This window comes from Terrapene carolina, unplaced genomic scaffold, assembly GCF_002925995.2.
Source record: "Terrapene carolina triunguis isolate 2854851 unplaced genomic scaffold, T_m_triunguis-2.0 Scaffold604, whole genome shotgun sequence".
NCBI lineage: Eukaryota > Metazoa > Chordata > Testudines > Emydidae > Terrapene > Terrapene triunguis.
Window position 1 is genome coordinate 198,350 of NW_020664955.1, and position 22,844 is coordinate 221,193.

General features: G+C 45.8%; 1 protein-coding gene across 1 annotated transcript in view; it reads right to left on the reverse strand.

The window, feature by feature from the left end:
- Positions 1–10,842: 10,842 nt before the first annotated feature.
- ILRUN (inflammation and lipid regulator with UBA-like and NBR1-like domains) overlaps positions 10,843–22,844 on the reverse strand; it is a 54,638-nt gene continuing 42,636 nt past the window's right edge. Inside the window, exon 5 of the mRNA XM_024200215.3 lies at positions 10,843–12,134. Within this exon, the coding sequence (XP_024055983.1) occupies positions 12,099–12,134 (36 nt within the window). The 3' untranslated portion in view covers positions 10,843–12,098. The remainder of the gene's footprint in view (positions 12,135–22,844) is intronic.

Consider the following 22,844-nt stretch of genomic DNA (forward strand, 5'->3'; position numbering starts at 1 on the left):
CTGCTAGTGTCAGATTTATGGGGAGTGCGGATGAACACCCTTGCTTTAGCTCATGTGCTTTAAGAAGACGACACCCACTACATCCAGTTTAACAGCCTGTTGGCCCCCAGCTTTGGGGCTTCCATTCCCCACTAACAGATAATGCACTGATGGAAATGGAATGACTGGGAGCTGCTGCTAACTGGCAGTTGGGAGGAGTAGCACGGTCTTTCCCTTTACTGACAGAGCAGCAGGAGATAGTTTTGGCAGGCAGATACAGGACAGTTTAAAGCATGCAAGGTTTACGGCAGTGGTTCTCAACCAGGGGTCTGGGGGCCCCCTGGGGGGCTGTGAGCAGGTTCCAGGGGGTTCACCAAGCATGGCTAATGTTAGATTCACTGGGGCCCAGGGCAGAAAGCCAAAGCCCCACCGCATGGGGCTGAAGCCTGGGGCACTGAGCCCTGACACCCAGGGCTGAAGCCAAAGCCTGAGCAACTTAGCATCGCAGGGGCCCCTGTGGTGTGGGGCCCCAGGCCACTGCCCTACTTGCTACCCCCTAACACCGGCCCTGGTTTTTATATGCAGAAAAACAGTTATGGCACAGCTGGGCCATGGAGGTTTTATAGCGTGTGGGGGGGGCCTCAGAAAGAAAAAGGTTGAGAACCCTTGGTTTATGGCTCCACCATTTATATCCCCCTGGCAGTCAGGGTAACAGCAGACATGTGGGAGACAGCAAGAGACCAAGGTCAACTGGAAGGAAGACGAGAAGAGGCCCAGAATCAACTTTCACAATTTTATTGGGAGTCCCCTGATGTCTGGGCCTGGAGGCACCCGATTAGGTGAAGGTCTCAGCTGTCACGCAGAGAAAAACTTGAAAACGTGACCCCTAAAAGCTCAAAACCCGGGAGCAGAGAAAGAACCCAACACGAGTTAAAATCTATGATTTTTAAACTAATTTTAAGAGGGGCATGATCCATGATTTTCAACGTTTGCATTTTACTTTGAGTATAGCCAACCTGAGCAGACCAGCCACGCCTGGAAAGCCAGGGAAGGGAACGTTGCCTACCTAACAGAGTGGGTGTTAAAAATACATTGTGCTCGAGGAAGGCTTCTCTCCTAAAGAACATTGGAGTTCCCATCTCCCCGTGCTAGAGCTTTCGGAACTCCACACCCCTAAAGCACCTGCCCTCGCTGTAGAAAAAAAGAGAGTTCAGGGCTCAAGGTTGACCAGATCCAGAGACAGAAGGGGGTAACCCCAAATCCCTCCCTGCAGCATACCCCTAAAACTTCTACAACGCAGGAGGCTTGAAACACGAGCTGGGCAATTTCCCTGCTCTCCCAATGTGATGGTGATAAATCATGGAGTGATGCAGCTGTTTGCAAACTCCTCTAACACTTCATAAAATTTACAACGCCGGGGCCAAAGTAGCAGAAACTTGTTTCCAAGAGAGCATGAGCCCCCTCCCGGAATAGTCACATGAGATCAACCCAGGCCCTGCTCACCATGTTCTCTTGCCCTGCCCTAAAATACTCGTATGCAGCAGATTCCACTGCTGCTGTTAGACCAAGTGATACAAAATCTCTCTCTCGCTTCCAGCCCTGGAGAAGTGGGGATAAGGATGCAGGACTGAAGTTCATACACAATCCCGCCCATTTCAGAAGGAGTGGTAGGCTGAGCGTCAGAGACTTCAACACACATGGATGGGAACAGCAGCTAGAATATACAAGTCAGAATTTAGAATCTGCTGGAAATTCTGCTCATCTATCTGGGGCCAGCTTGCAACCAGTCACCTATTTAAAAATATAAAGGTGGGGGCCTTTGTCCACCCATCCCCACCCGGCCTTGGGCAAGCAGGGTTCTGCAGCAATATGGAGCATAGGCTTGGTACCTCTGTGTAACGCGTCTGCCAGATGTTGTTGGCAGCAAAAGGGGGCCGGTTCAAAGATCTAGGGGGTCCTCTAACAATGAACACCAGGGCTCCAGTCCCACACAGAAACCTTATTTCCCCTGGGTGCCCTTGACAGGCAATACTTTCCCAGGGGCTCCAAGCCACAGAGCTTCCATTTGTAAGAAAATGACATCGCCACCCCATCTCAAGGGAAAAATAAATCCTCAAATGTAGCAGAGCCAGTTTCGCAATGGGTCTGGATGTTTTTCCAAACTGACAAATGCATTCAGCTCCCTCTACTGGCTGCTCTGACACACTGCCGATGGTTCAATTCTTAATCCCGGTTACAGAAAAGTGGTTACAATAAATATTCCACTCTCACTTCCCTAGCCAACCACCCCCCTCCAGGTTCCACGCCCCAAATCGCTAAAAGGTCTTGATTTCCTAGATTGCAAGCTCTTCAGGGCAAGGATTTGGTCTTCCTTTGTCTGAGGACTGAGCCCTGCATACTGTGGGTGGTATCAGAATACAAATACTGCTTTCAAAAACGTGATTAACAAACCACTATCACAATTGAGCTTTAAGGTTAAGAATTATCCCCATTTTAGAGATGGGGCAAGTGACCTTCCAAGGGTCATACAGAACAACAATAGCAGAGCTAGGAAAAGGAGAACAGAGGTCTCCTGCAGCCCAGTCTTACACTTTAAGCACTAGACCATACTCCCAGTGTAGGGCTAGCAATCAGCAATTGAGCCTACAAAGAGTGTCGGGGGCAGCGGGGCGTGCGAACACCACTCCTCAGTCTCCTAGGAAAATGTCTTTAGAGACAGAAATTCAGTTAAATGATCCAGTGAGAAGGATGTCAGAGGGACAAAAAAGGAACCCACAAGCCCAGTTGTGGATATGCTAAAAGCTGTTTGAAGATACATTCGTGCTAGGGAAGATTTCCCCTTACTGATTTCAGAAGCCTTTTAAAATTTACATTAGAGCTCTAGACAGAAAAAACTAACTTAAGAGACAGCACCGGACAGGGACTCGGAAGCTAGGTGCTATTCCCAGTCAGTTCTTTGCCATTCCTCCCATACAAGCTACCTTGTGTTGTGAGTAAATCCCAGCTCCCTCTCTCTTCACAGCTCAGCCCTTCCTTAACTTTAGCTGTCAGTTCAGAAGTAATCATTGACACCTTGAGCCTGAGTGCCCCAAAATTCCAGCAAGCGTCAATGGGAGCTACAAGCGCTCAACACCTGCTTCCTGTTAGCTTGTCTCCCTGCTATGCCTGGCATCACCCTCCCACTGCCAGGGGCCCCAGCTCCATTTAGAAGGTAAGTGAACGCACCCTCCCCCCTTCTTTCACTTTACCTTAATATGGAAATGTCACATCAAATATTGGGCCACAAGCCTGCAGCTTCAGATCAGTCTTGACTCCTACCCCATGCCCCTCTCGAGGTTTGGAACAATTACCCCCCAAAACCAAACACAAGGGGCAGTGGGGAGACCCGTGCTAAATATTTTCTCTGAGAGCAAGCGACCAGAACTCAACACTTAAGTCATTTCATGTTGCTGTGCTGCAGTTTCCCCATCTGTAGAGTGGGGAATAACAAGAGTCTCCTTTTTAAATGGCTTTGAGATTTATGAGGCGTGATAGAAGAATATAAAGTATTGTGGTAACAGGACATGTACTGCCATCTGCATTACATTATTTTAATTACAGCTTTTAAACAGGCTTCACTTAACTTTGCCTTTTGCCAACAAGTTACCCAGGGATGAAACAGATCACGCCACTCTTCAGTGTTAAGAATAGATGCACTATGAATCATGATGCTACTTCCTTACCCTTGGGTGCCATCTGCTTCCTCACTCAGAGCTTCCCCTGTTGTGTCAGGATTCTTTCCATTACTGAGATCAGCAGTTGTATGAGCACAATATGGAACATTTAACATTAGTTTTCCACAAATCACTTCTATGTAACTGAGGGTTTTTTTCCCCAGCTGATCCTCTTCATTCAAGAAACATAAATGGATCACCCAAGTAGTAAGGCGCTATAGACAACTATATACATACAATCACTCTCACACGCATAGCATCCAAAAAACAAAGTTAAAAGAATGTTATGGTTGGAGAATCAAGCATTCAAAAGTTAGATACCAAAATTAAGATGGTCTGTGTAATCTTAATGTAGCCCCCTTGTGCATATCTATTATGATCAAGTGATTAGGAACCATCACATACTCTATTTCCCACAGGATCCCTGACTCAGGAAATGACATGAGATTAGCAAAATGGGAAACTAACCAAAGAAACCTCAGTGGTCATGAAACTGAAGGAACTTGCTGGACACATGTACACTACAAGTGTATCCAGGGCTGGCTTTAGGACCTGCGGAGCCCAATTCGAATACCCAGCGGCGGTCCAGGTCTTCGGCGGTACTTTGGCGGCGGGGGGTCCGCTTCGCGTCTTCCGCGGCACTGAAGGACCCCCCACTGCCAAAATGCGGCCGAAGACTGGAGCGGACCCCCCCACCGCCGAAGTGCCGACGACGACCTGGAGCGGACTGTCGCCAGGTGAGTAAAAAAAATTAAAAATTTTAAAAGGTGCCTAAGGCGCGGGGCCCGATTCCGGGGAATCGGTGGAATCGGCCTAAAGCCGGCCCTGAGTGTATCCACAGGCAGTCACTTCACTCCTGACCTGGCAAAGCCCATAGATCTTCCACTTGTGGACCTCTCTTGAATATGCATCAAGGAGTAGATCCTCAGCTGGAGCAAGTTGTCATAGGCGGTTGACTTCAAGAGAAGTGTGATCATTTACACTAGCTCAGAATCTGCCCCCAAAATGTGACCTAGCTTTGTGATGAGAAAAAACAACTGGGACCTAAGATGACAACCCCATCAACTTTTGTTTTCACTGGTTACCCCAGGCAGCCTTTCAGTCCACGAAGCCATTGCCGCTTCTATCTCCAGGGAGAGATTTTGGAATAGTTTATCTTGGCCGAGCAGATCCCACGGCTGCTGTGTGACAAAACTTTTGCGTTCACTCTGTAATCATTCCATGATGGCAATGACCCTTCCCTGCCAAAGGTATTTGCAAAGAGTAATGTTTTGGGTGATTGAAGCCAGAGACACAAAAGAATTTGCCATGCTGGAATATCAATTTGATCCTTCAATTCCCATACTTTACCCCCTAGCAATTACTAATGCTTCCTCAAGCTAACAGTCCCCTTTCCCTACAGTAATGCACCAGCCAGTACCATACCTAGAGATGGGGGATTTCCTTCCTGACCACTGCAGCTATCAATTCATGCCCTGAATCACAGAGGTTGGATTAACCCTATTTTAAAAAGTGCATAAAGTGAATGTTAGTTTTGATGATAAAATAATATCTGGGTTCCTTTTTTAAAATTAAATTTATACTTGATTCTATTGTAATTGTTTGCCTTGGCCACTAGCCTTGCCCACACCCACGGCACAGATCCACCATGCATGCGTCATGGCATACTCCTTCATTAAAATGACCCGTGTTATAGTAATTGCCAGAGTTACTTGTCCTGCTCCAAAGACAGTGCGTTAATGAAGGTGTGATCTGATTGCCTTGCCCTGATGAACTCCTGACAGGTTGCAGCCCTAAAGACAAACAGATTATTTCAAGCAAATAACTAGTAAAGAAAAGCAAGGACGGGGTGGAGGTGGGGAGGGAATCTCAAACTATCCAAACACAGAGTGAGTTTAAAAACACCTGGGAGCACCACAGAGTCAAGGGGTGCATTCATTTCCAGGCACAGAACAAACAGCTATGGGCATATGCAGCAGGATGTCTGTTCCCAGCAAAATTTTCAAACAAGGTTAAACGGCATATAAAAGCTCCAGGCACTTATTCAAATGTAAAAATCACACTGACACTTCTCACAGGGATTAATAATGAAACCACAAGTAAGCAAGTGAATAGCTCCAACTAAACTGCTCCATAAAGGTAGAGCATTGGGCTCAACTGGGGGAGATTCTCTGGCCTGCCTGATGCAGGTCAGCTTAGACAGTCATAATTGTCCATTTTCCCAGACCAGAAGTGCTGTGTGGGGCTCGAAAGCTTGTTTCTTTCATGAACAGAAGTTGGTCCAATGAAAGATATCACCTCACCCACCTTGTCTCTCTAATTGTCCTTAGGCCTTAATACATGAATTTCACACACACTTCCTTCCTCTCTCGGTGACAAGCCAAAATGCCGACCCAGATGGAATCTTGATGGGTCCGATCCTCAGGTGCTATAAATCAGTGTATCTCCCTTGAAGTCAATGCATCAGCTGAGGTAACGGGGGTCATTGGGAGAAGATGGCGGAATGCTGGTTGGAAGGGGAAGAAAGCAACGAGAACTGGTTGTTTGTGACTGCTCTATCTGCTGGTGGAGTATATCCCACCTCTTACGAAAGAGGCTCATCAACTTGGAACTTCTGCACCTCTTCCAGAGCCAGCTCCAGGCACCAGCTAAGGAAGCAGGTGCTTGGGGCGGCCAATACAAAGGGGAGGCCCTCCATCCGCTATTGGGGCAGCCCGTCCGGGTCTTCAGCGGGTCCCTCAGTCCTTCTCTTTGGGATACCACCAAAGAGGAAGCGAGGGAGTGAAGGACCCACTGCCAAACTGCCGCCAAAGAATGGAGCAATGTCATTAGGCTGCCGCCGAAGTGCCGCCGATTGGCTTTTTTTTTTTTTCCCCCCTCTGGTTGGGGCAGCAGAAAACCTGGAGCCGGCCCTGACCTCTTCCATGACTACTTTCGGATTGCCAGCTAGTGGCTCATGCTGCTTCCCTTCCCTCCCCTCCCCACTTCACCTCCCTCTGCAATGACCCAAGAGTCTGGATGTACTTGCTGTAAGAGTGCTTACCACTGTCAGTCGTGCTGGGCAATCAAAGCATGATTTGTTTGGGGCTAACCCTTGACGATCACTCAAAGACTTCAGCTTAAGACTGGTGTAACCAGAAGACATCACCTTTGCCAGGAAAAGGCCACCAACCCTTTGTAACATGGAGCCCCCCTCATGGGCCTGCCTGTTTGTGGCAACATCTTGTTAGCCACAAACCACTTCATTACCCTAACAGATTGATTGTGAGGACCCCAGCTATGGGTGTGTGTGTGTGTGGGGGGGTGTCTATTGCAGCTCTGTCACACCACGCCTGGTGACCCTGTGCCAGTACTCGGAGAGGTTAAGAACATGCCTTCAGCAATCCATCCTTCAGCAGGCTTTGCATTCAATATTACCATAGACTTTTGGAAATACGTATTTCCATGCACTTCAAGACAGGTCGCTCACCATAACTTTGCTGCCATCTTAGCCATGTCTTGACATCTGTTGCAGCCTCCATTTACCCAACAATGAAAACCTGATCTACGGTAAGAATTTGGGAAGGATCTCTACTTCCTACAGCCACAGGCAGAGACTAGTGATGGCCCAAGTCCAACCTTGCCTCTGAAGGCACTGTGTGCTGGAGCTTTTGCTCTCATGGCCCCTAGGATAAGGTACTTTCCCCTGAACATCTGCCTCAGCACTCTTAAAAAAAAAAAAAAAAAAGAGTGGCCCAAATGCTGTAAACTGTCCCATATGGGCACCCTGTATCCATGTGGATCCCTAATGGGGATCTACCTGCATGAAAAAGATTACAGTATCAGGCTCCTTTCTAACAGGTCATTTTTCATGTCAATTCCTATGTGAAGCCATCTGTTTTTTAAACGATCCCTCCTCCAGTGTTTAGTGTTGTTGGCATTTATATCTGGACTGGAAAAGTACTTTGTTTTATTTCATGCATCCAATGCACCCTGAATTTATTTCCTTTAAAATTTTCTCCTTAAATTTATTCATGGGGAAAGGAGAGATAACGTTGAGTTTTACGGCACACTTGTGATGTCTGCCCGGCACCCCCAATGAGCTGGGGATGGAAGCAAAGGAGGTGCGTTTAACAAACATTGCAGAGGTCACAGGAGACTAGAAATCATTCGCACCTTCAATAAAAAAAACTCTATAGACGTCTGAAGGTAATTTTTTCTGTGTTAATTTAATCATACAAATATTCATTTATACATTAAAGGAAAAAGCTTCCTTTTTTATTATCCCCAATGTGCTATCATCAGACTTCTCCCAGACTCAATGAGGCAACACGCCATCCTGTTCTACACATGCACTCCCCCCAGAGGGAATAAAGTCAGGCTGCAGAACCAACCATTCACTCACACAAGAAAAAAAAACCAACAGAAACAGGGGACAGTGTGTATTTCCTAGCCCTGCAGACTCCAATTATGCTCACACCCATGGGGTCTGGGATCGCACTTGCATCCCCAGTTGTGGGGTCCCAGACATCTCCCAAACCCTGGAGGTTTCAGGATGCACTCTTTCCCCCCACCAAGACATAGGGCAGCAGATACTTTCTGCCATGCCAAAGCAGGCTAGACACCTCTTCCCAAGTACAGAGTGCGTTTCCAGCCAGAGGGGCGCAAAGCTTACCCAGGCTTTCCCAGCCATGGGACAGAGTATATTTGCAACCCCGACTTGAGACACAGGGGTTACCAGGCGTTTCCGGACTCAACAGCTCACACCACGCTTGAGGTTCCATTTAAAAAAACAAATATGTATTGGAAGTTTAAACTTACTTTTTTGAAGAGATCTCCATTTGCTGTGCCCTCTCAGGACTCCAAGACCCTCCTCCCCACAACAGCAGCAGCCAGGGAAAGGGATCAGAGCCAACTGCAGTCCCTCCATAGCTACAGCCTGTCTCAAACCAGTGGGTACCAGCCCCTTTGTTCCCAAAGTCAGGGACACCAGCCTGGCTTGGGTAACACAGCATAGGGCAAGCTTTGTTGGGCCTCTTCCCTTGCCCAGCAGTCTCAGGCAGGTAACCATTTGCTGAGGCTCTGCGTCCTAGATCACATTTTAAAACGTGAGTGCCTAAAATTAGGCATGTGATTCAGTCTGGTTTTCAGAGGTTCTCCCTGCTGAGATCAATGAGAAACTTGGGTGCTCAGCACGTCTGAAAAAAATCTGGCTATTTTTGGTTTAGGTGCCTAATGTTAGCCCCCGTCCTGCCTTGAAAATGTTGCCCCTAGGAAAGCAGTGCAATTTCAGCCCCAACTATGACTAGTTGAGACCTTTGCTGAGCACCCCTGAAATCCTCTTTTGAAAATGTTGCAAACTTAAAAGTAGCTTAAATTTGGGGACTGGGTGCATCGCTGAGTACCAGGGGACTCAGTTTTCACGGGAGAGAAGACACAAGAGGCAGATTAATTACCAGTTTAAACATCTTCCCTTCGTCATCACACGAGGATTATCACACTAACCAACACCCTGAAACAGTTATGAGCCTCTTGCAGTTATTTATCGAGAGATCATCCCCGCTGATGATCGATTTCCTAGGAAACAGACCGATTTCCTAGGAAACAGCTGTAATAGGCCAGCGTTAACAGGCTGACTTATTGCAACTGCAGCTCAAATCAGGCCCTGCCTTTCTTCACTCTGTGAACAACCCAATCACAAGGGCACGGTAGACTTAGACAGGCTCAAGAGAGGAGACAACATTGAGATCTGTGCAGAATGGACTGAAGGCACAGGAACAACTGGGGTGCACGCTAGCTTTCTCTAGAGAAAGGAACAAAATACAATCTTTGCACTGGTGACAGGCGGATGTAAACGTGGCCATCAGTTTGCTCAGGTGAAGCCTACTTGCCTGGGAACAGCAGAAGAGAAAACGAGAGTCAGGCGAGGTGGCTTTGAGGGTCACCCAGCGGCCCCTGCCAGTAAAAGGTTTACAGAGTTCTGGGCCCAGTGGCGGCAGCAGTCAGAAACCCAGGACTCCTTGTTCCTCCTCCTCTACACAACAGAGGGATGAAGCTGATGTGAAGAGACCAATGAGCAGCCTTGGCACCTCAACTAACAGCAACACTTCCAGAAGGGACGCACGGGAGTGAGGATGCTACATGCTGGGTACTGGATGTGCATGTGGTCATGCCTTGTATGCTTGTCATGACAATTCAAACGTTGCCTACACTTCACCATGACGGTTTACACACTTGCTTCTTTGTGACTTGTGAATAACATATCTCGCCCACAGCAAGAGGGATTTTACAAGACATATACAGGGTCTTATGACTACAGCTAACCAAATGCAGCCTCCACCTCCTAAACTGCATTCAAAGCACAAACGTGGATCTGCACCCCCTTCTCCAAGTCTTCAGGTTAACTCCCCAAGCCAGGCAGGACCTTCCTCCAAACGCCCCGACCTTCTTCATCCAAGGGGTGATCCATTACAACCCTGTCCCCAGCCCCATCCATGTGTTTAGAGAGAGAGGAAAGGGAAACTTCCAATCTTAAAAGGGAACACGTCCTTCGAAATCCAGTGTCCAATAGACAACTAAACTATCAAACACCCACTAATGGAGCAATACCAGGGTAGCTGTTCACTGGGTTCTAGAGACTACAAGTATCCAAATGCCTCACCAGGGGTCTAATTCTTCCTTGGGAGGATGCCAACAATTCCCACTAGCCTCAACAGGAGCTACCCATATGCCTGGGAGAATAAGGCCCATGGACACTGCACTGAAAATGAAACCCTGCTTAAGTCAACCAAGCAAACACAGGTGCTTGGGTGCAGACTAGGTCAGCCTAAAGCCTTGCATCGCTCTCGCCAGCAGGCATACCATGCACTCAGCTCCCAACATGAATGGGGAGTTTGGGATGGGGAGTTTTGGAGGAGGATGGGGGACGTTGCATATTATTGTATCTTTGGCAGATGGCTGTTACGGCCTGGTTCAAGTTTCTGAATTAGTGCCTCCCCTCCAAAAAACCCATTCTCTTCCCAAGTACCTGGATTGCTTGGCTCACAGTGACCCAACGCCGCAAAGTCTGAAACAGAACTCCGCCACCCTCCGCAACTGCTCTGCACGGTCTCATTTGCACATGGCGATCATTCCTCCGAGGACGCTCACAGCTAAGTGACCCTCATGTCCAGAAAAGCTCTTCCTCTTCTGAGCAGGAGGCTTGATGAGACCCATCTAGAAAGCTGGAGCCTCAAAGAAGCTACAGGCCAGTAAAAAGGCGAAAGAATACAAGGCGCTACTGTGGAATCCAGCTGATGATTCAACTTCTTGCTCTACTTCAAAAACAATTGGCCTCTGCCTCCTAAGCTAGTACTTTAATCACAGGAGAGAGGAATTAAAATTATACTTATATAAAAAGAGTAGGGATGTGAGGTTTAAACCTAAAGGGACATGACTTTTGTAAAACTTTATAATTACTGTTTGGTGAACTACAGCTACAGAAAGTTAATTTCCTCTTGGCACAAGACAGATACACTTGCCTGGCTGTCCTAGGCACAGCTACTGGACATCAATATTTGACAAACAAAACAGCATTTTAAAATACCAATCATTTAGGACCAGCTTTGGAACTCTAGTAAGTCTGTTTCTTACTGAAATACGTGTATGTATATTTCAAGTTCCAAGAGAAAAATAAACCTCCCAGGTTAACGCAATGCTGGAGTCCTCCCATTCTAATGCAACAGTTTGGTCTTCACTGAGGTTTCCAATAACACTAAGGTCAAAAGGGAAACAGACAAAAACTGAAGATTAAAAGGTTGATAACTAAAAACGGCTGATACCACTGAAATTCACAGAGCTGGGTGCTGGCCCAATCGCACATTGAAAACATCCAACATACAAAGAGAAGTCACTGCATGAACCCCAGAAGATGCTAAGCGAGCTCCCGTTCTGTAGCAAGCAAACACGACAGTTCCATAAAAATGCACTCTGTCCCTTATTAAAAAAAATTATGAACAGGAAACAAACAAAAAAATTAAACATTTGCTCAAACTACAACCGCTCTGTAGGCAAAATAATTACTTTTTTTTTCTTTTAAAAAGATGGCTTTCATTTTAATTTTTTTAAACTTTTTCAGCTACCTAATTAATTGTGATAATGACTTCTAAAAAAACCCATGGTGTTGGTGTATTTCCTCTTTCTCGTAGCATTGAACAGCACTCCTAAAATTCAGCATTCACACATGCATACTTTAGTTTTGTTTTCCTCTGGAAACCACTAGTCTTAAGTTATTGGTTTTTGTTTGTTTTCTTCTTTATCCAGGTTGTGGAGGCAGAGAAGGGGATCCATGCCGTGTCTTCTATAAGCCATAAGAACCCCCCTCTGTCCCCCATGAGTCAGTTCTTTGTTAAATTCTCCTCTTGACGGTACCCGTTTTTTTGTTTGTTTTTAAGACTGTCCAAAGGGATAAGGACCGTGGAAACCCTGAAAGAAAGTTGGAGACAAAATCAGTTTCAATAGACAAGAGACTAAACCAGCTGATCAGTATCAGCTTGCAAAAAGCATACCTACCCTCTCCACCCTATCCCACTGCTTGCATTTACCTCCTGCATTCTTCATCCCACATCAACTGATCACCTACTCCACATCCATGTGTAATCCATGCTAACACTCCACCTCTGCCTCCCTCTAGCACCTAGATCAGATATAGATGCCTTTAAGCTAATGGGTCTGGTCCTGCTTTTAAGATCCACAGATGAACCCACGGGGCATCATTACACATGCTTCCAGCAACTTACCTCCACCCCATCATTTAGCCCTGACAATAGTCAGTTAACATGACTGTATGCTCTTCTGCTGAAGGCCACTTTTTGACCTTCTCTATACCGGGGATTTCAGTTACTGGTGAAACTGCCGGAGTCCAAACCCCTAGCATTTGTGCCCACTAAGCTTCCCTCTGGGCTAGTGGAAGCTGCGATCGGCCGAACCTGCGGACGTGACAGGTAAACAGACCGGCCTGGCCCACCAGGGGCTTTCCCCGCACAAGCGGCGTCCCAAGTTTGGGAAACACTGGACTAGGGAAACGATGAATTGCACTGGTGCAGCTTTACCCTGGTTTCAAGCAGAGGGAAGCTTCATGGACACAAATGCTAGGGGTTTGGACTCCGCCAGGGGCTTTCCCTACACAAGCGGCATCCCAAGTTTGGGAAACACTTCCCTAGTCTATACTAGGGTATCGCAGTGGCACAGCTAGGCCAGTGGCTGAAAATAGGGCAAATTCCCAATGTACATATGGTCTTTGTCTCCTTCTATAAACACTCCCCACTGTCACTGCGCCCACCTGCTATGAGGAAGCTTTTCCTGACAATTTTAATTCCCTCAAGACTATGAGACTTGACATTTCTAGAATACACATTTTTCTTCAACGGAAACCAGGTGCCTCCAAAAATGGGAAACGTTTAATAGCTTGTGTTTTCCTCGTGAACCATGAAGTGAAGTTATTTAAGGTATCAGATCTAGTAGCAGGAGGTCTGAAACTAACCAGGACACTAGTTCTGAATCTCCCATGCGCTAATCAAGCCAACTTTGATGCATTTTATCATACATAAAAAGAAAGAGACTCAACAGTGTTGAGACTTCTCTATAAATCAGAGGTGCACAGTTTACTGAAAGAGCTGCACCAATTAAATTCCAATTTTTTTTTTTAAAGGAACATGAAACAATGCCAAGGAAAAATAAGAAAAAATGCATTATGCTCGGTTACCCAGAGACAGAAGGTAGGTCTTCTAGCATTCTTTATACAGCCCTGCTGTTACCCACTGTATGGATGATTAAAAATATGTCCAGTGACCTAATTAAACACCAACCCCATTGCCTGCCTTTTCAAGCAAGGTGCAAGACTGCTTTACCACTTCATTTCAAGCAGGACAACGGGCCAGAGCAGCAAAAGAAATATTGTCTCCAACGTATTTTGCTGTAACTCCATAACCAGCTTGCTCTGCAACCCATAAAAACTGGAATTGGCTGTGAAGCACTGAGATGTTTGTGTATGACTCATACCAAAAAGCCCTGATTATATTGGCGTAAGTCTGGTAAGATGGGCTGGGTCAAGCTGCAAACACACCTGAAGTCAAAAGCCCTATTGTATCTTTAAAACTAACTACATCTTAGAAAGTAATGATCAAGTGCTGATAGGAGTTTAACCACAGTTAACCAGGCAAGAGTAATTCCCTGGGCTATGCAGTGTCAGGGAACACCACATGACACCCATAAAGCAAAGTAAAGTATCTTCCAGTGACTCAAAACTATTGCTGAGTCCAGCATCTATCAGGGGAGAATGGTTAGTGGAACATTAGGCAAGAGCAGTATCTCGTAACTTCAGATTAATCTGTAAGGGCCAGATTTTCAAATGGGCCTTGCAACCAACATCTTTTCTTCGTGTGCTGGCAAACAAGGCCACTTGTGATATAATGTAGGAGCAGTCTGCTGCAGCTCATTTGATAAAGATGCACTGAAAAGCTGAATTGAAAAGCTTTTGGCTGCCAAGATCTGCGTTGTCCGCACCAAATGGCAATATTGACACCTAAAGTAGTGTAAGTAAAGCACAGCCCCCTGTGCTACCTTGAGATAATAGTAGTCAGAAATGGATACAGGCTAATAGCACATCCCCTTGTAAGCACAGAGACAATCCCTGAAGAGATTAGTAAAGATATAAACAGTTGCAAGAAAAAGAACTCTGTCCTTAGATCTTTGCAAGTATGTAAAGAAAAGAGGTCAAATGTTGCTTTCAACAGTGTCTAATTTAAATATTCACAATTCTGTTAATGATTTGGGGTCTCAATCAAAACTAGATTTCAGTTCACTTTAGAGTGTGAGAAAACCACCCTACTTTTGCAGCACTTTAACCCTATGATTGACTCATTTCACCGATGTGAATAGAGTTTGTCATTAACAGTTCCAGAACAGTTTCCAAATAGGTTTCTCTTGCAACTGCAAATTTGACCAGAAGAATTAACAATCTTTGCTCTTATGATTACCATAATAGAACCCTGAGCATACACACGACCCTTCACTATAGCTCATACTTACACGTGACGAGTACGTTTATACATGAACTCACTTGCACCTATTAATGATTCAAAGAAGAAAACTCTTCCCACTCCCCCAGCAGTTTATTCACTACTTCCCACTGTTGCATCTTGCCCTTTTGGCTAAGATCAAGCAAAGTACTGGTTTAACATCAGATATAAACCCTGATAAGGAATGTATCCCACATCTGCAGGGAATGACCTGACTTAATAGGTCTTTTGCATCTTTTATATTATTTCATGTCAATGTTTCCAACGAAAGGAACTACTAAGTTTGGTGCAGACGATATCATTTAAAAGTCAACCTGTGGACGCACAGAAAGGCTTTGATTTTTTCATTAAGTCAACCAGTGTTTGAGTACAGAGAAAGGATAATACACCAGGACTCTGAGATCTGAGTTATATCCCTGGCTCTGAACACAACCTTGCCATTATCTCTAGACCACTCAAGCATTCCATGCCTCAATTCTCCATCTGTCATCTTTCTTCTACCCTTTAGCTAATCTGTTCAGATGGTAAGTGCTTTGGGGCAGGGACTGTGTGCGTTTTCACAGGAATATAGTGTAATGGTGCCTTGATCTCTACTGGGAACTCTCGAAATTAGTATAATAGAAATAATAGCAGTGATCCAAAAGAGTCACAGCACCAAAAAATGTTGGAAGTGGTTCGTTTAAACTAAAAGGTAACAGCTGTGTGAAAGCCATGATGTTTGAGAAACATGGTGCGAACATTTTCAGTTAGTGACCATTCATTTTGCAACTCATTTTGTTTTCCATCACACTTCCACAAATAGATAATTTTCCCACCAGAAACACAAGAAATCCAATATTTCCTGTACATTTGGAAACATTTTTGAAACATTTTAACTGAAGAAACTTCTATTTGAAGCTCGTTTGCAAAATGGGACCCATCTTCAAAACAAAATGTGACAAGCTCACGTTCTGCTTTGCAAATTTAGTTTTCAGTTCTTTTTTTTGGTCTCCCCCCCAGAGGTAAAAGTTAGTAACTCTCTACTGCAATACCTTTGTCCAGATATTTAGGTAAATGAAGTGATGGTGAAATCTAAGGGCCAGATTAAAAAAAAAAAATGCTGCTCCCATACGGAATATCTGACCACTTTATTTAGGTGCCTAAATTGGAGGTCAGCACTTTTGGAAATCTAGCCCTACTGAGAAGTGCTCAGCACCCACAAGAGTCTGCATTTTGATCCATGCACCTAAACTAGCGCAGCCACCTTTGCGAGATATAAGAGATCAAATGAGCCCAGCTGGGACCCTAAATACATTCCACCTGTGAAACTAAAATAGGGGTTGTGAAGAAGGAAAGGGTACATGCTCTAGTGATTACTCAGAGCCGCATGATCATTGCAAAAGCAGGCATTTTTAAAGTTAAATCAAAATCCCGCTTTCATCTCAGAGAGTTAATCTTTTATAAACCATCACAACACAGAAACTTTCACACAACTATCTTTATTTCACCTTTGTTTGTGGCTGAATTTAGATCAATAAAAGGTACACTTGAGTTTATAAAAAAAAGACATGAGCTTTTTGATGCACGGCTGGAACGCAACACAAAAGTCTCCCAGTGTACACTGATGGCAGCATCAGATAACACTACAAGTCCCTCTCTCTTCCTCATCACTTCCTGGGCCGTTCCTGGTCAGTGCTTCTCCAAACTATCCTGAGTTCTTTTGACTCATTTACGTAAACTGAATACAAACAGAAGAACAGAGTGTTTAGTTTTATTTTTGTTCCACGCATGCTATGCAAATATGATGAGACAGCTATGCCACTGGGAAAGATAATCTTCCTACAATGCAGCTGTCCTCCAAGTTGATTTAACTAAACCAGTTAATTGCATCTACATTAGTCTTTCAACAGCCAGGTAAGACAACTCCTGGGTCCACAGAGGAGGGGGTTAAAAGTTTAACCTGCAGACACTAATAAGCAGCAGTGTGATTGTCCCAGGACGGTGGCTAACAGCAATGCTGAGCTTGTGGCTTCTCCACACTTGATCTAAGTCAGTTCAACTACAATGGCAGTCAACTAACCCAGTTTGGAGAATAAATATCTAATTCAGGCTCAAACTTTGTGAACAATGGGAACATACCCACTCTCCAAAGGGGAGGGCTCTAGAATCTAGAACAGTGGTTCTCAAACTGTGGGTCGCAACCCCATTTTAATGGGGTCGCCAGGGCTGGCTTAGACTTGCTGGGGTCCAGGGCCGAAGCCCAAGCCCCACTGCCCAGGGCCAAAGCCCAAGTCTCAGGGCTTTAGCCCTGGCAACAGGGCTCAGGTTACAGGCCCCATGCATGAGGCTGAAGCCCTTGGTCTTTGGTACCCCCAGGGCGGCAGAGCTTCGGTCCCCCCTCCTGGGGTCGTGTAGTAATTTTTGTTGTCAGAAGGGTGTTGCGGTGCTATGAAGTTTGAGAACCTCTGATATAGGAGATACGAGAGATAAACAAGGTGCTATTCCTTCCCCACCATAACGCTGGGGCCAAGTAAGCTGCCTATACAATTTCAGCCTTTGAGAGTCCAAGAACCAAGGTACCCATCTGGAACTCATAGGGATGGCCCAGTTACCACCAAACTGGAGCATCAAGGTTAGGCAAGAGCTGATCAAATCATTGGGAGTGGAGGGAGGGAGAAATATACTACAGAAGTAGTACAGAGTGCCTCTATTTAGTGTTTTAATAAATCATATTGGCATTTTATTAAATTCTACTGAGGTTTTTAGAGAAAGTGAGTCTCCTTACACATGATTTTGGTTCTCCAAAGATCATTATACATCCACACTCCATGGCCTGCACTGCCACACAGAACAGTGTTCCAAATGTTTTGTGTGTGAAATTTCGAGATGCTTGCCTGCCTCAGTGGCAGATGGTATGTCAAGTTGTCACTAGGGCCTTATCTACACTAGGGAATTTTAGAAGACAATTTACACCTGTTCAGCTACACTACAGGGAGTCTTAGCACAGACAAGACTCCGGCAATTTCTGACACTTTTTACACCAGCAGGTTTAATCACAATCTCTGTTATAATCTGGAACCTGCCAGAGCTTTGGCTAAAGAGATACTTCCACTGGTACTGCTGAACTGGTTGGAATTATCCACAAAATTTCCTAGCGTAGAGAATGCCTCAGTGACATTCTGACATTGACTTTCAATTAAATTTCGGTTCTTAAATGCCTGCATCAATTTTAAAAAGTGGACTTAGGTGCTTTTGAAAATTTTATCCAAACCCTAGCTACCTCACCCATCCCTTCCTCCGTTGATCTCAAAGTACTTAATTAAACATGGCAATGAATTCACTCCATTTTATGAGTGCAGAAAAACTGAGACACGAGCTCACTAAGGGACTCAACAGATGACATGGCAAGTTTGTGGCAGACCCGGAAATAAAACCCAGGTCTCCTGCCGTCTAACCTCATGGTCAAACCATTAGAACACAGCTCTCCCATTTTGTTCCACAATGTTAAGTCACCGCCACCTGGGATAAAGCCTTCTCTGTTAAGAAGATGAGAGCACAAGAATCTAGCAATTTTAAAGTATCCATGTAGTTTCCCCTTTCCCACAAAAAACTACTCAGACACACAGAACAGAGTCCAACCCCCCCAGAGGAAAGGAATAGCCAGATGGTGAGGCAGAGTGACTGACATCAAGTACATGCACACCATGTGCTGGTGAAGTGGTTGAATACTTCTGAAGTTTCCCTAAGGAGCCCTCCACCTCCCTTTAAACAGCCACCCAAGTGCAGGGTGAATCTCTTACATGTTATTCCTCCCTAGGGAAAACCCTTTTTAAAGAAAGATTTCCAGCTTGCAAGAAGAGGGTGACAGCACTGGACCTAAACAAATTTGAAATGTGGGTCCAGAAACTCGTGGTGTCAAAGCTTCTGCTTTACTTGACACACTGTCTACAGAAACCATTCACTGGAGAGGAACTATGATCATGTGAATCCAGGGACACTGGATGAACGGAGAAGTTTCCTGATGATTTCTGGGAATGGAAACCCAGTTCTGAACTCCTTTCTCCCTAGGGCAGAAGAGGTAAGGCAGCTTTTCAAGGCAAAGTGCTTAGTCTAGCAGCCTTGGGCATTGGTTGGTCTTCAGAACAGCCCTGGTTTGGAGGAAACCAGTTGCCTATTTTACTAAACCCTAGATAAAAGCGCAGGGCATAAGGCACCTCAGTAAGTGAATGAATCCACACACCAAACCCTCCATCCCCGTTCCAAAAACACCAGCAAGATCTCCTCTTACCCAACAGACAATGGGGCTGCAATAACAAAACTTCTGCCACAGATTTGGGGTGCTTTGCATCAAAATCAGTCACAAAAGTTTTTTTTGTTACATGTTTTATTTCCACAATTACCCTATTTAGGACCACAAAATGATATAGCAGCTGCTCCCCAGTTGGAGCTTTCAGATCTTCAACCGGATCTTGCACCAGTTTAGTCCAAACCTGAACAGCAGAATGGAAAAGGAAACAGAGGAAGAGTTCAGTAGATCTGATTTTTGAAAACCGCTTTTGGAAAATTGGAATCCTTCTGGCAATGAGAACTGGAGCTAGGACATTTGTCTGGGTAGGAAAAGATCAGCCTTGCAACAACAGGAGTATTTGGCACTAACATGCTTGCAGGAATTCTGAAGCCAAGAGGTTAAAACTAGTTTGTACCTTTCACTAATATTTGATCAGACCATTCACTTGGGATAGGCAGGTTACTATTGAGCTGACAATCAGCCCAGTGTATTTCAAACAAAAGTAACAAGCCAGATTTATGACTTCAAGCAAAGCAGGTCAGCATATACCTGCTTGGCTACCACGGAAGTTCTCAAACAGAGGTGGGAACTTCAAGGATATGAGATGCAAAAGGATTGGTCATTCTCTCCTACTGCTTCTCACTTGGCACATCCCAGAGTCTCACAGAGCTTTTGATTGTGAATGTAGTGTCCCTCCCCAGCAAAAACCACCATGCAGTGTAGGTGTTCAATTCCTGATGGTGACAGATCACACATGCATCCAGCTTTCACAAGGTAATGTGTGTGAAGCAGTCTTAGTTTGTTCTGCCAACCCAATAATAAATTCTGGATGTGACAAAAAATATTCCACCTGCATTCCCAAAATGCTGTCAACACGCAACAGACTCTGCCAGGAGCTTCCCTCCAGCTTTGTCAGCCATTTCAACACACAACAGGCTGGCATTTTTGCTTCCTTTAGAAAAGGTACCAAATACAGTGACACACAAGCATAGATTAGCAAAGAGGTTCCTGCAATTGACAGTCTCCTGCTGGAAAGTCACCTTTTCAAGTGTCGAGGTAGTGTTTAGATACCAATTTACCATGGAAAGAACAGCACATGATCAATAGCACAGAAACTCTTCAAAGACCAGATTAGTAGGCTGTGATCTTTTTCCGTGTTGGGAAAAGAAACCATGATAGTTGGCTAGCTCCCTGAACTATTATTAGTTACCTTTTGGCTGAAAGCAGATGAGGGATCTTTTGTGATGGGTATCACAACAAGTTAAAAGCAATGGATAAGCTAAACTCCAGTCAATCAGAAGAAGGAATCACTAGAAGACAGGTTGACCACCCTACACCTGCCTCCTGGGACTAGATTAGACTGACTCATGTCAAAACAGATCATGATCCAAATGGATAGCAATGACAAACTAACCCAGATTGTTGAGATGAATGTAACCCTTGCCCATGGAATTAGCCCCTTCTTCCTTTAGCTTTGCTCATCCAAGGTCTATCTCCTGTCTGTTTCTAGCTTTGTACCACCATGCTAGCTGTCACTGCCTTCCAGACAGTTAGGCAATATGGGAAAGAGATTATCCTTAAATAGCTACACCACATTTATCCCAACATACAGTAACTCCTCACTTAACGTTGTAGTTATGTTCCTGAAAAATGCAACTTTAAGCGAAACGATGCTAAACGAATCCAATTTCCCCATAAGAGTTAATGTAAATGAGGGGGTTAGGTTCCAGGGAAATTTTTTTCACCAGACAAAAGACTGTATACACACTGTATATATATATATATATATATATATATATATATATATATATATACACACACACACACACACATATACATACACACAGAGTGTATATACACCTCTACCCTGATATAACGCTGTCCTCGGGAGCCAAAAAAATCTTACCGCGTTATAGGTGAAACCGCATTATATCAAACTTGCTTTGATCCGCCGGTGCGCGTAGCCCTGCCCCCCCGGAGCGCTGCTTTACCGTGTTATATCCGAATTCATGTTATATTGGGTCACATTATATCGAGGTAGAGGTGTATATACACACACACACACACACACACACACACACACACAGTATAAGTTTTAAACAAACAATTTAATACTGGTACACAGTGATGATGATTGTGAAGCCTGGTTGAGGTGGAGGAGTCAGAGGTTGGGATATTTTCCAGGGAATGCCTTACTGCTAAATGATGAACTAGCATTTGGCTGAGCCTTCAAGGGTTAACTCGTTGTTAATGTAGCCTCACTCTACAAGGCAGCAGGCATGGAGGGAGGGGAGAGAGCATAGCAGACAGAGACAGACACACACACCCTGTGTGTGACAGAGAGATGCGCATTTCCCCTTTAAGTAGCTGATCCCGGTCTTAAGTACACTGTCTTGTTAATTAGATCAGCTTGCTGAGACCACAGCTGTTGCCTGGAAGCTCCCTCCGTCCTGAATCCTGTCATGTGTCCCCCCTGCTCTATGGAAATGGGATAAGTGGGGTGCAGGAGCAGGGGGAGGGGGACACCCTGAGATTAGCCCCCCCATACAGCAAGCAGGAGTCTGTGGGAGCAGCTCCAAGGCAGAGGGAAGGAGCAGCACATGGCAGTGGGGGGAGGGACAGCTGAATGCCGGCAACTGCTAGCCTGCTGGGCAGCTGCAGCACAGGGAACTTAGGGGAGCGAGGAGCTGATAGTGGGGATGCCAGTCCACCCTGATTCCAAGCCCCCACCAGCTAGCTCCAACGGGCTGCTCTTCCTGCAAGCAGTGGACAAAGCAGGCAGCTGCCAAAGACGTTAGAAGGGAGCATTGCACAACTTTAAACGAGCATGTTCCCTAATTGATCAGCAACTTAACAACATTAACTGGGACAATTTTAAGAGAGGAGTTACTGTACCTAGTATTTCAGTTGGGTTTCCAACACAGCTCATCAATACACTAATTTACAGCTTAAAACATCTACACTGTTCTAGTCTGGGCTTCTTAATGAGTGGCAACTCAGTTGTGCTATACTGTAACAAAAGATATGGTTGTTTTGACTTGTGGGAAGATGCATAGCAGAGACTAAAGGACACATTTTAATAGCCCCGCCTCCCTTTTCACAGCACAATTTGTTTCCACCAAAAACCCCACACCCAGATTTTTGGTACCTGTACTTTATGGCAGGTGCAAATCTTAGTAGTTACATGCCTACCCAACAGCAGGTGCCAATCAAGTAGCTAGGGTTACCATACGTCCGGATTTTCCCAGACATGTCCGGCTTTTTGGTCCTCAAATCCCCGTCCAGGAGGAAATTCCAAAAAGCCGGACATGTCCGGGAAAATAGAGAGGGGTCGTGGGACTTGGGTCCGGGCTGGGGCCGCTGGGGCCAGAGCCGCTGGTGCTCGGCCACCGGCCGGCACCGCTCAGCCAGGGCCGGGGCTGGAGCCGCTCTGCCGGAACTGGGACCCGAGCCAAGCTGGGCCGGAGCCGTTGGGACCGGGGCTGGGGGTGCTCAGCCGCCGGCCGGCGCCCAAGCTGAGCTGGAGTCGCTAGGGCCAGGGCTGGAGCCGCCGGGGCCGGCCACCAGAGGGAGCCACTCGGCCGGGGGGGCGGCCAGACTGGGCCTCGCCTCCTCGCTTCCCCCCCCCACCTCCCCCCGCCACCGCCCCAGCTTACCTGCTGCCTGCCTGTTTCAGGTTTCCCGCGAACATTTGATTCGCAGGAAGCAGGGGAGGGGGAGGAGCAGGGGGTGGAGCGTTCGGGGAGGGGGCGGAGTTGGGGCGGGGCCCCGTGGAGTGTCCTTTTGTTTTATTAAAATATGGTAACCCTAAAGTAGACGTATGTAATAACCAAATTCTGCAACCAAAAT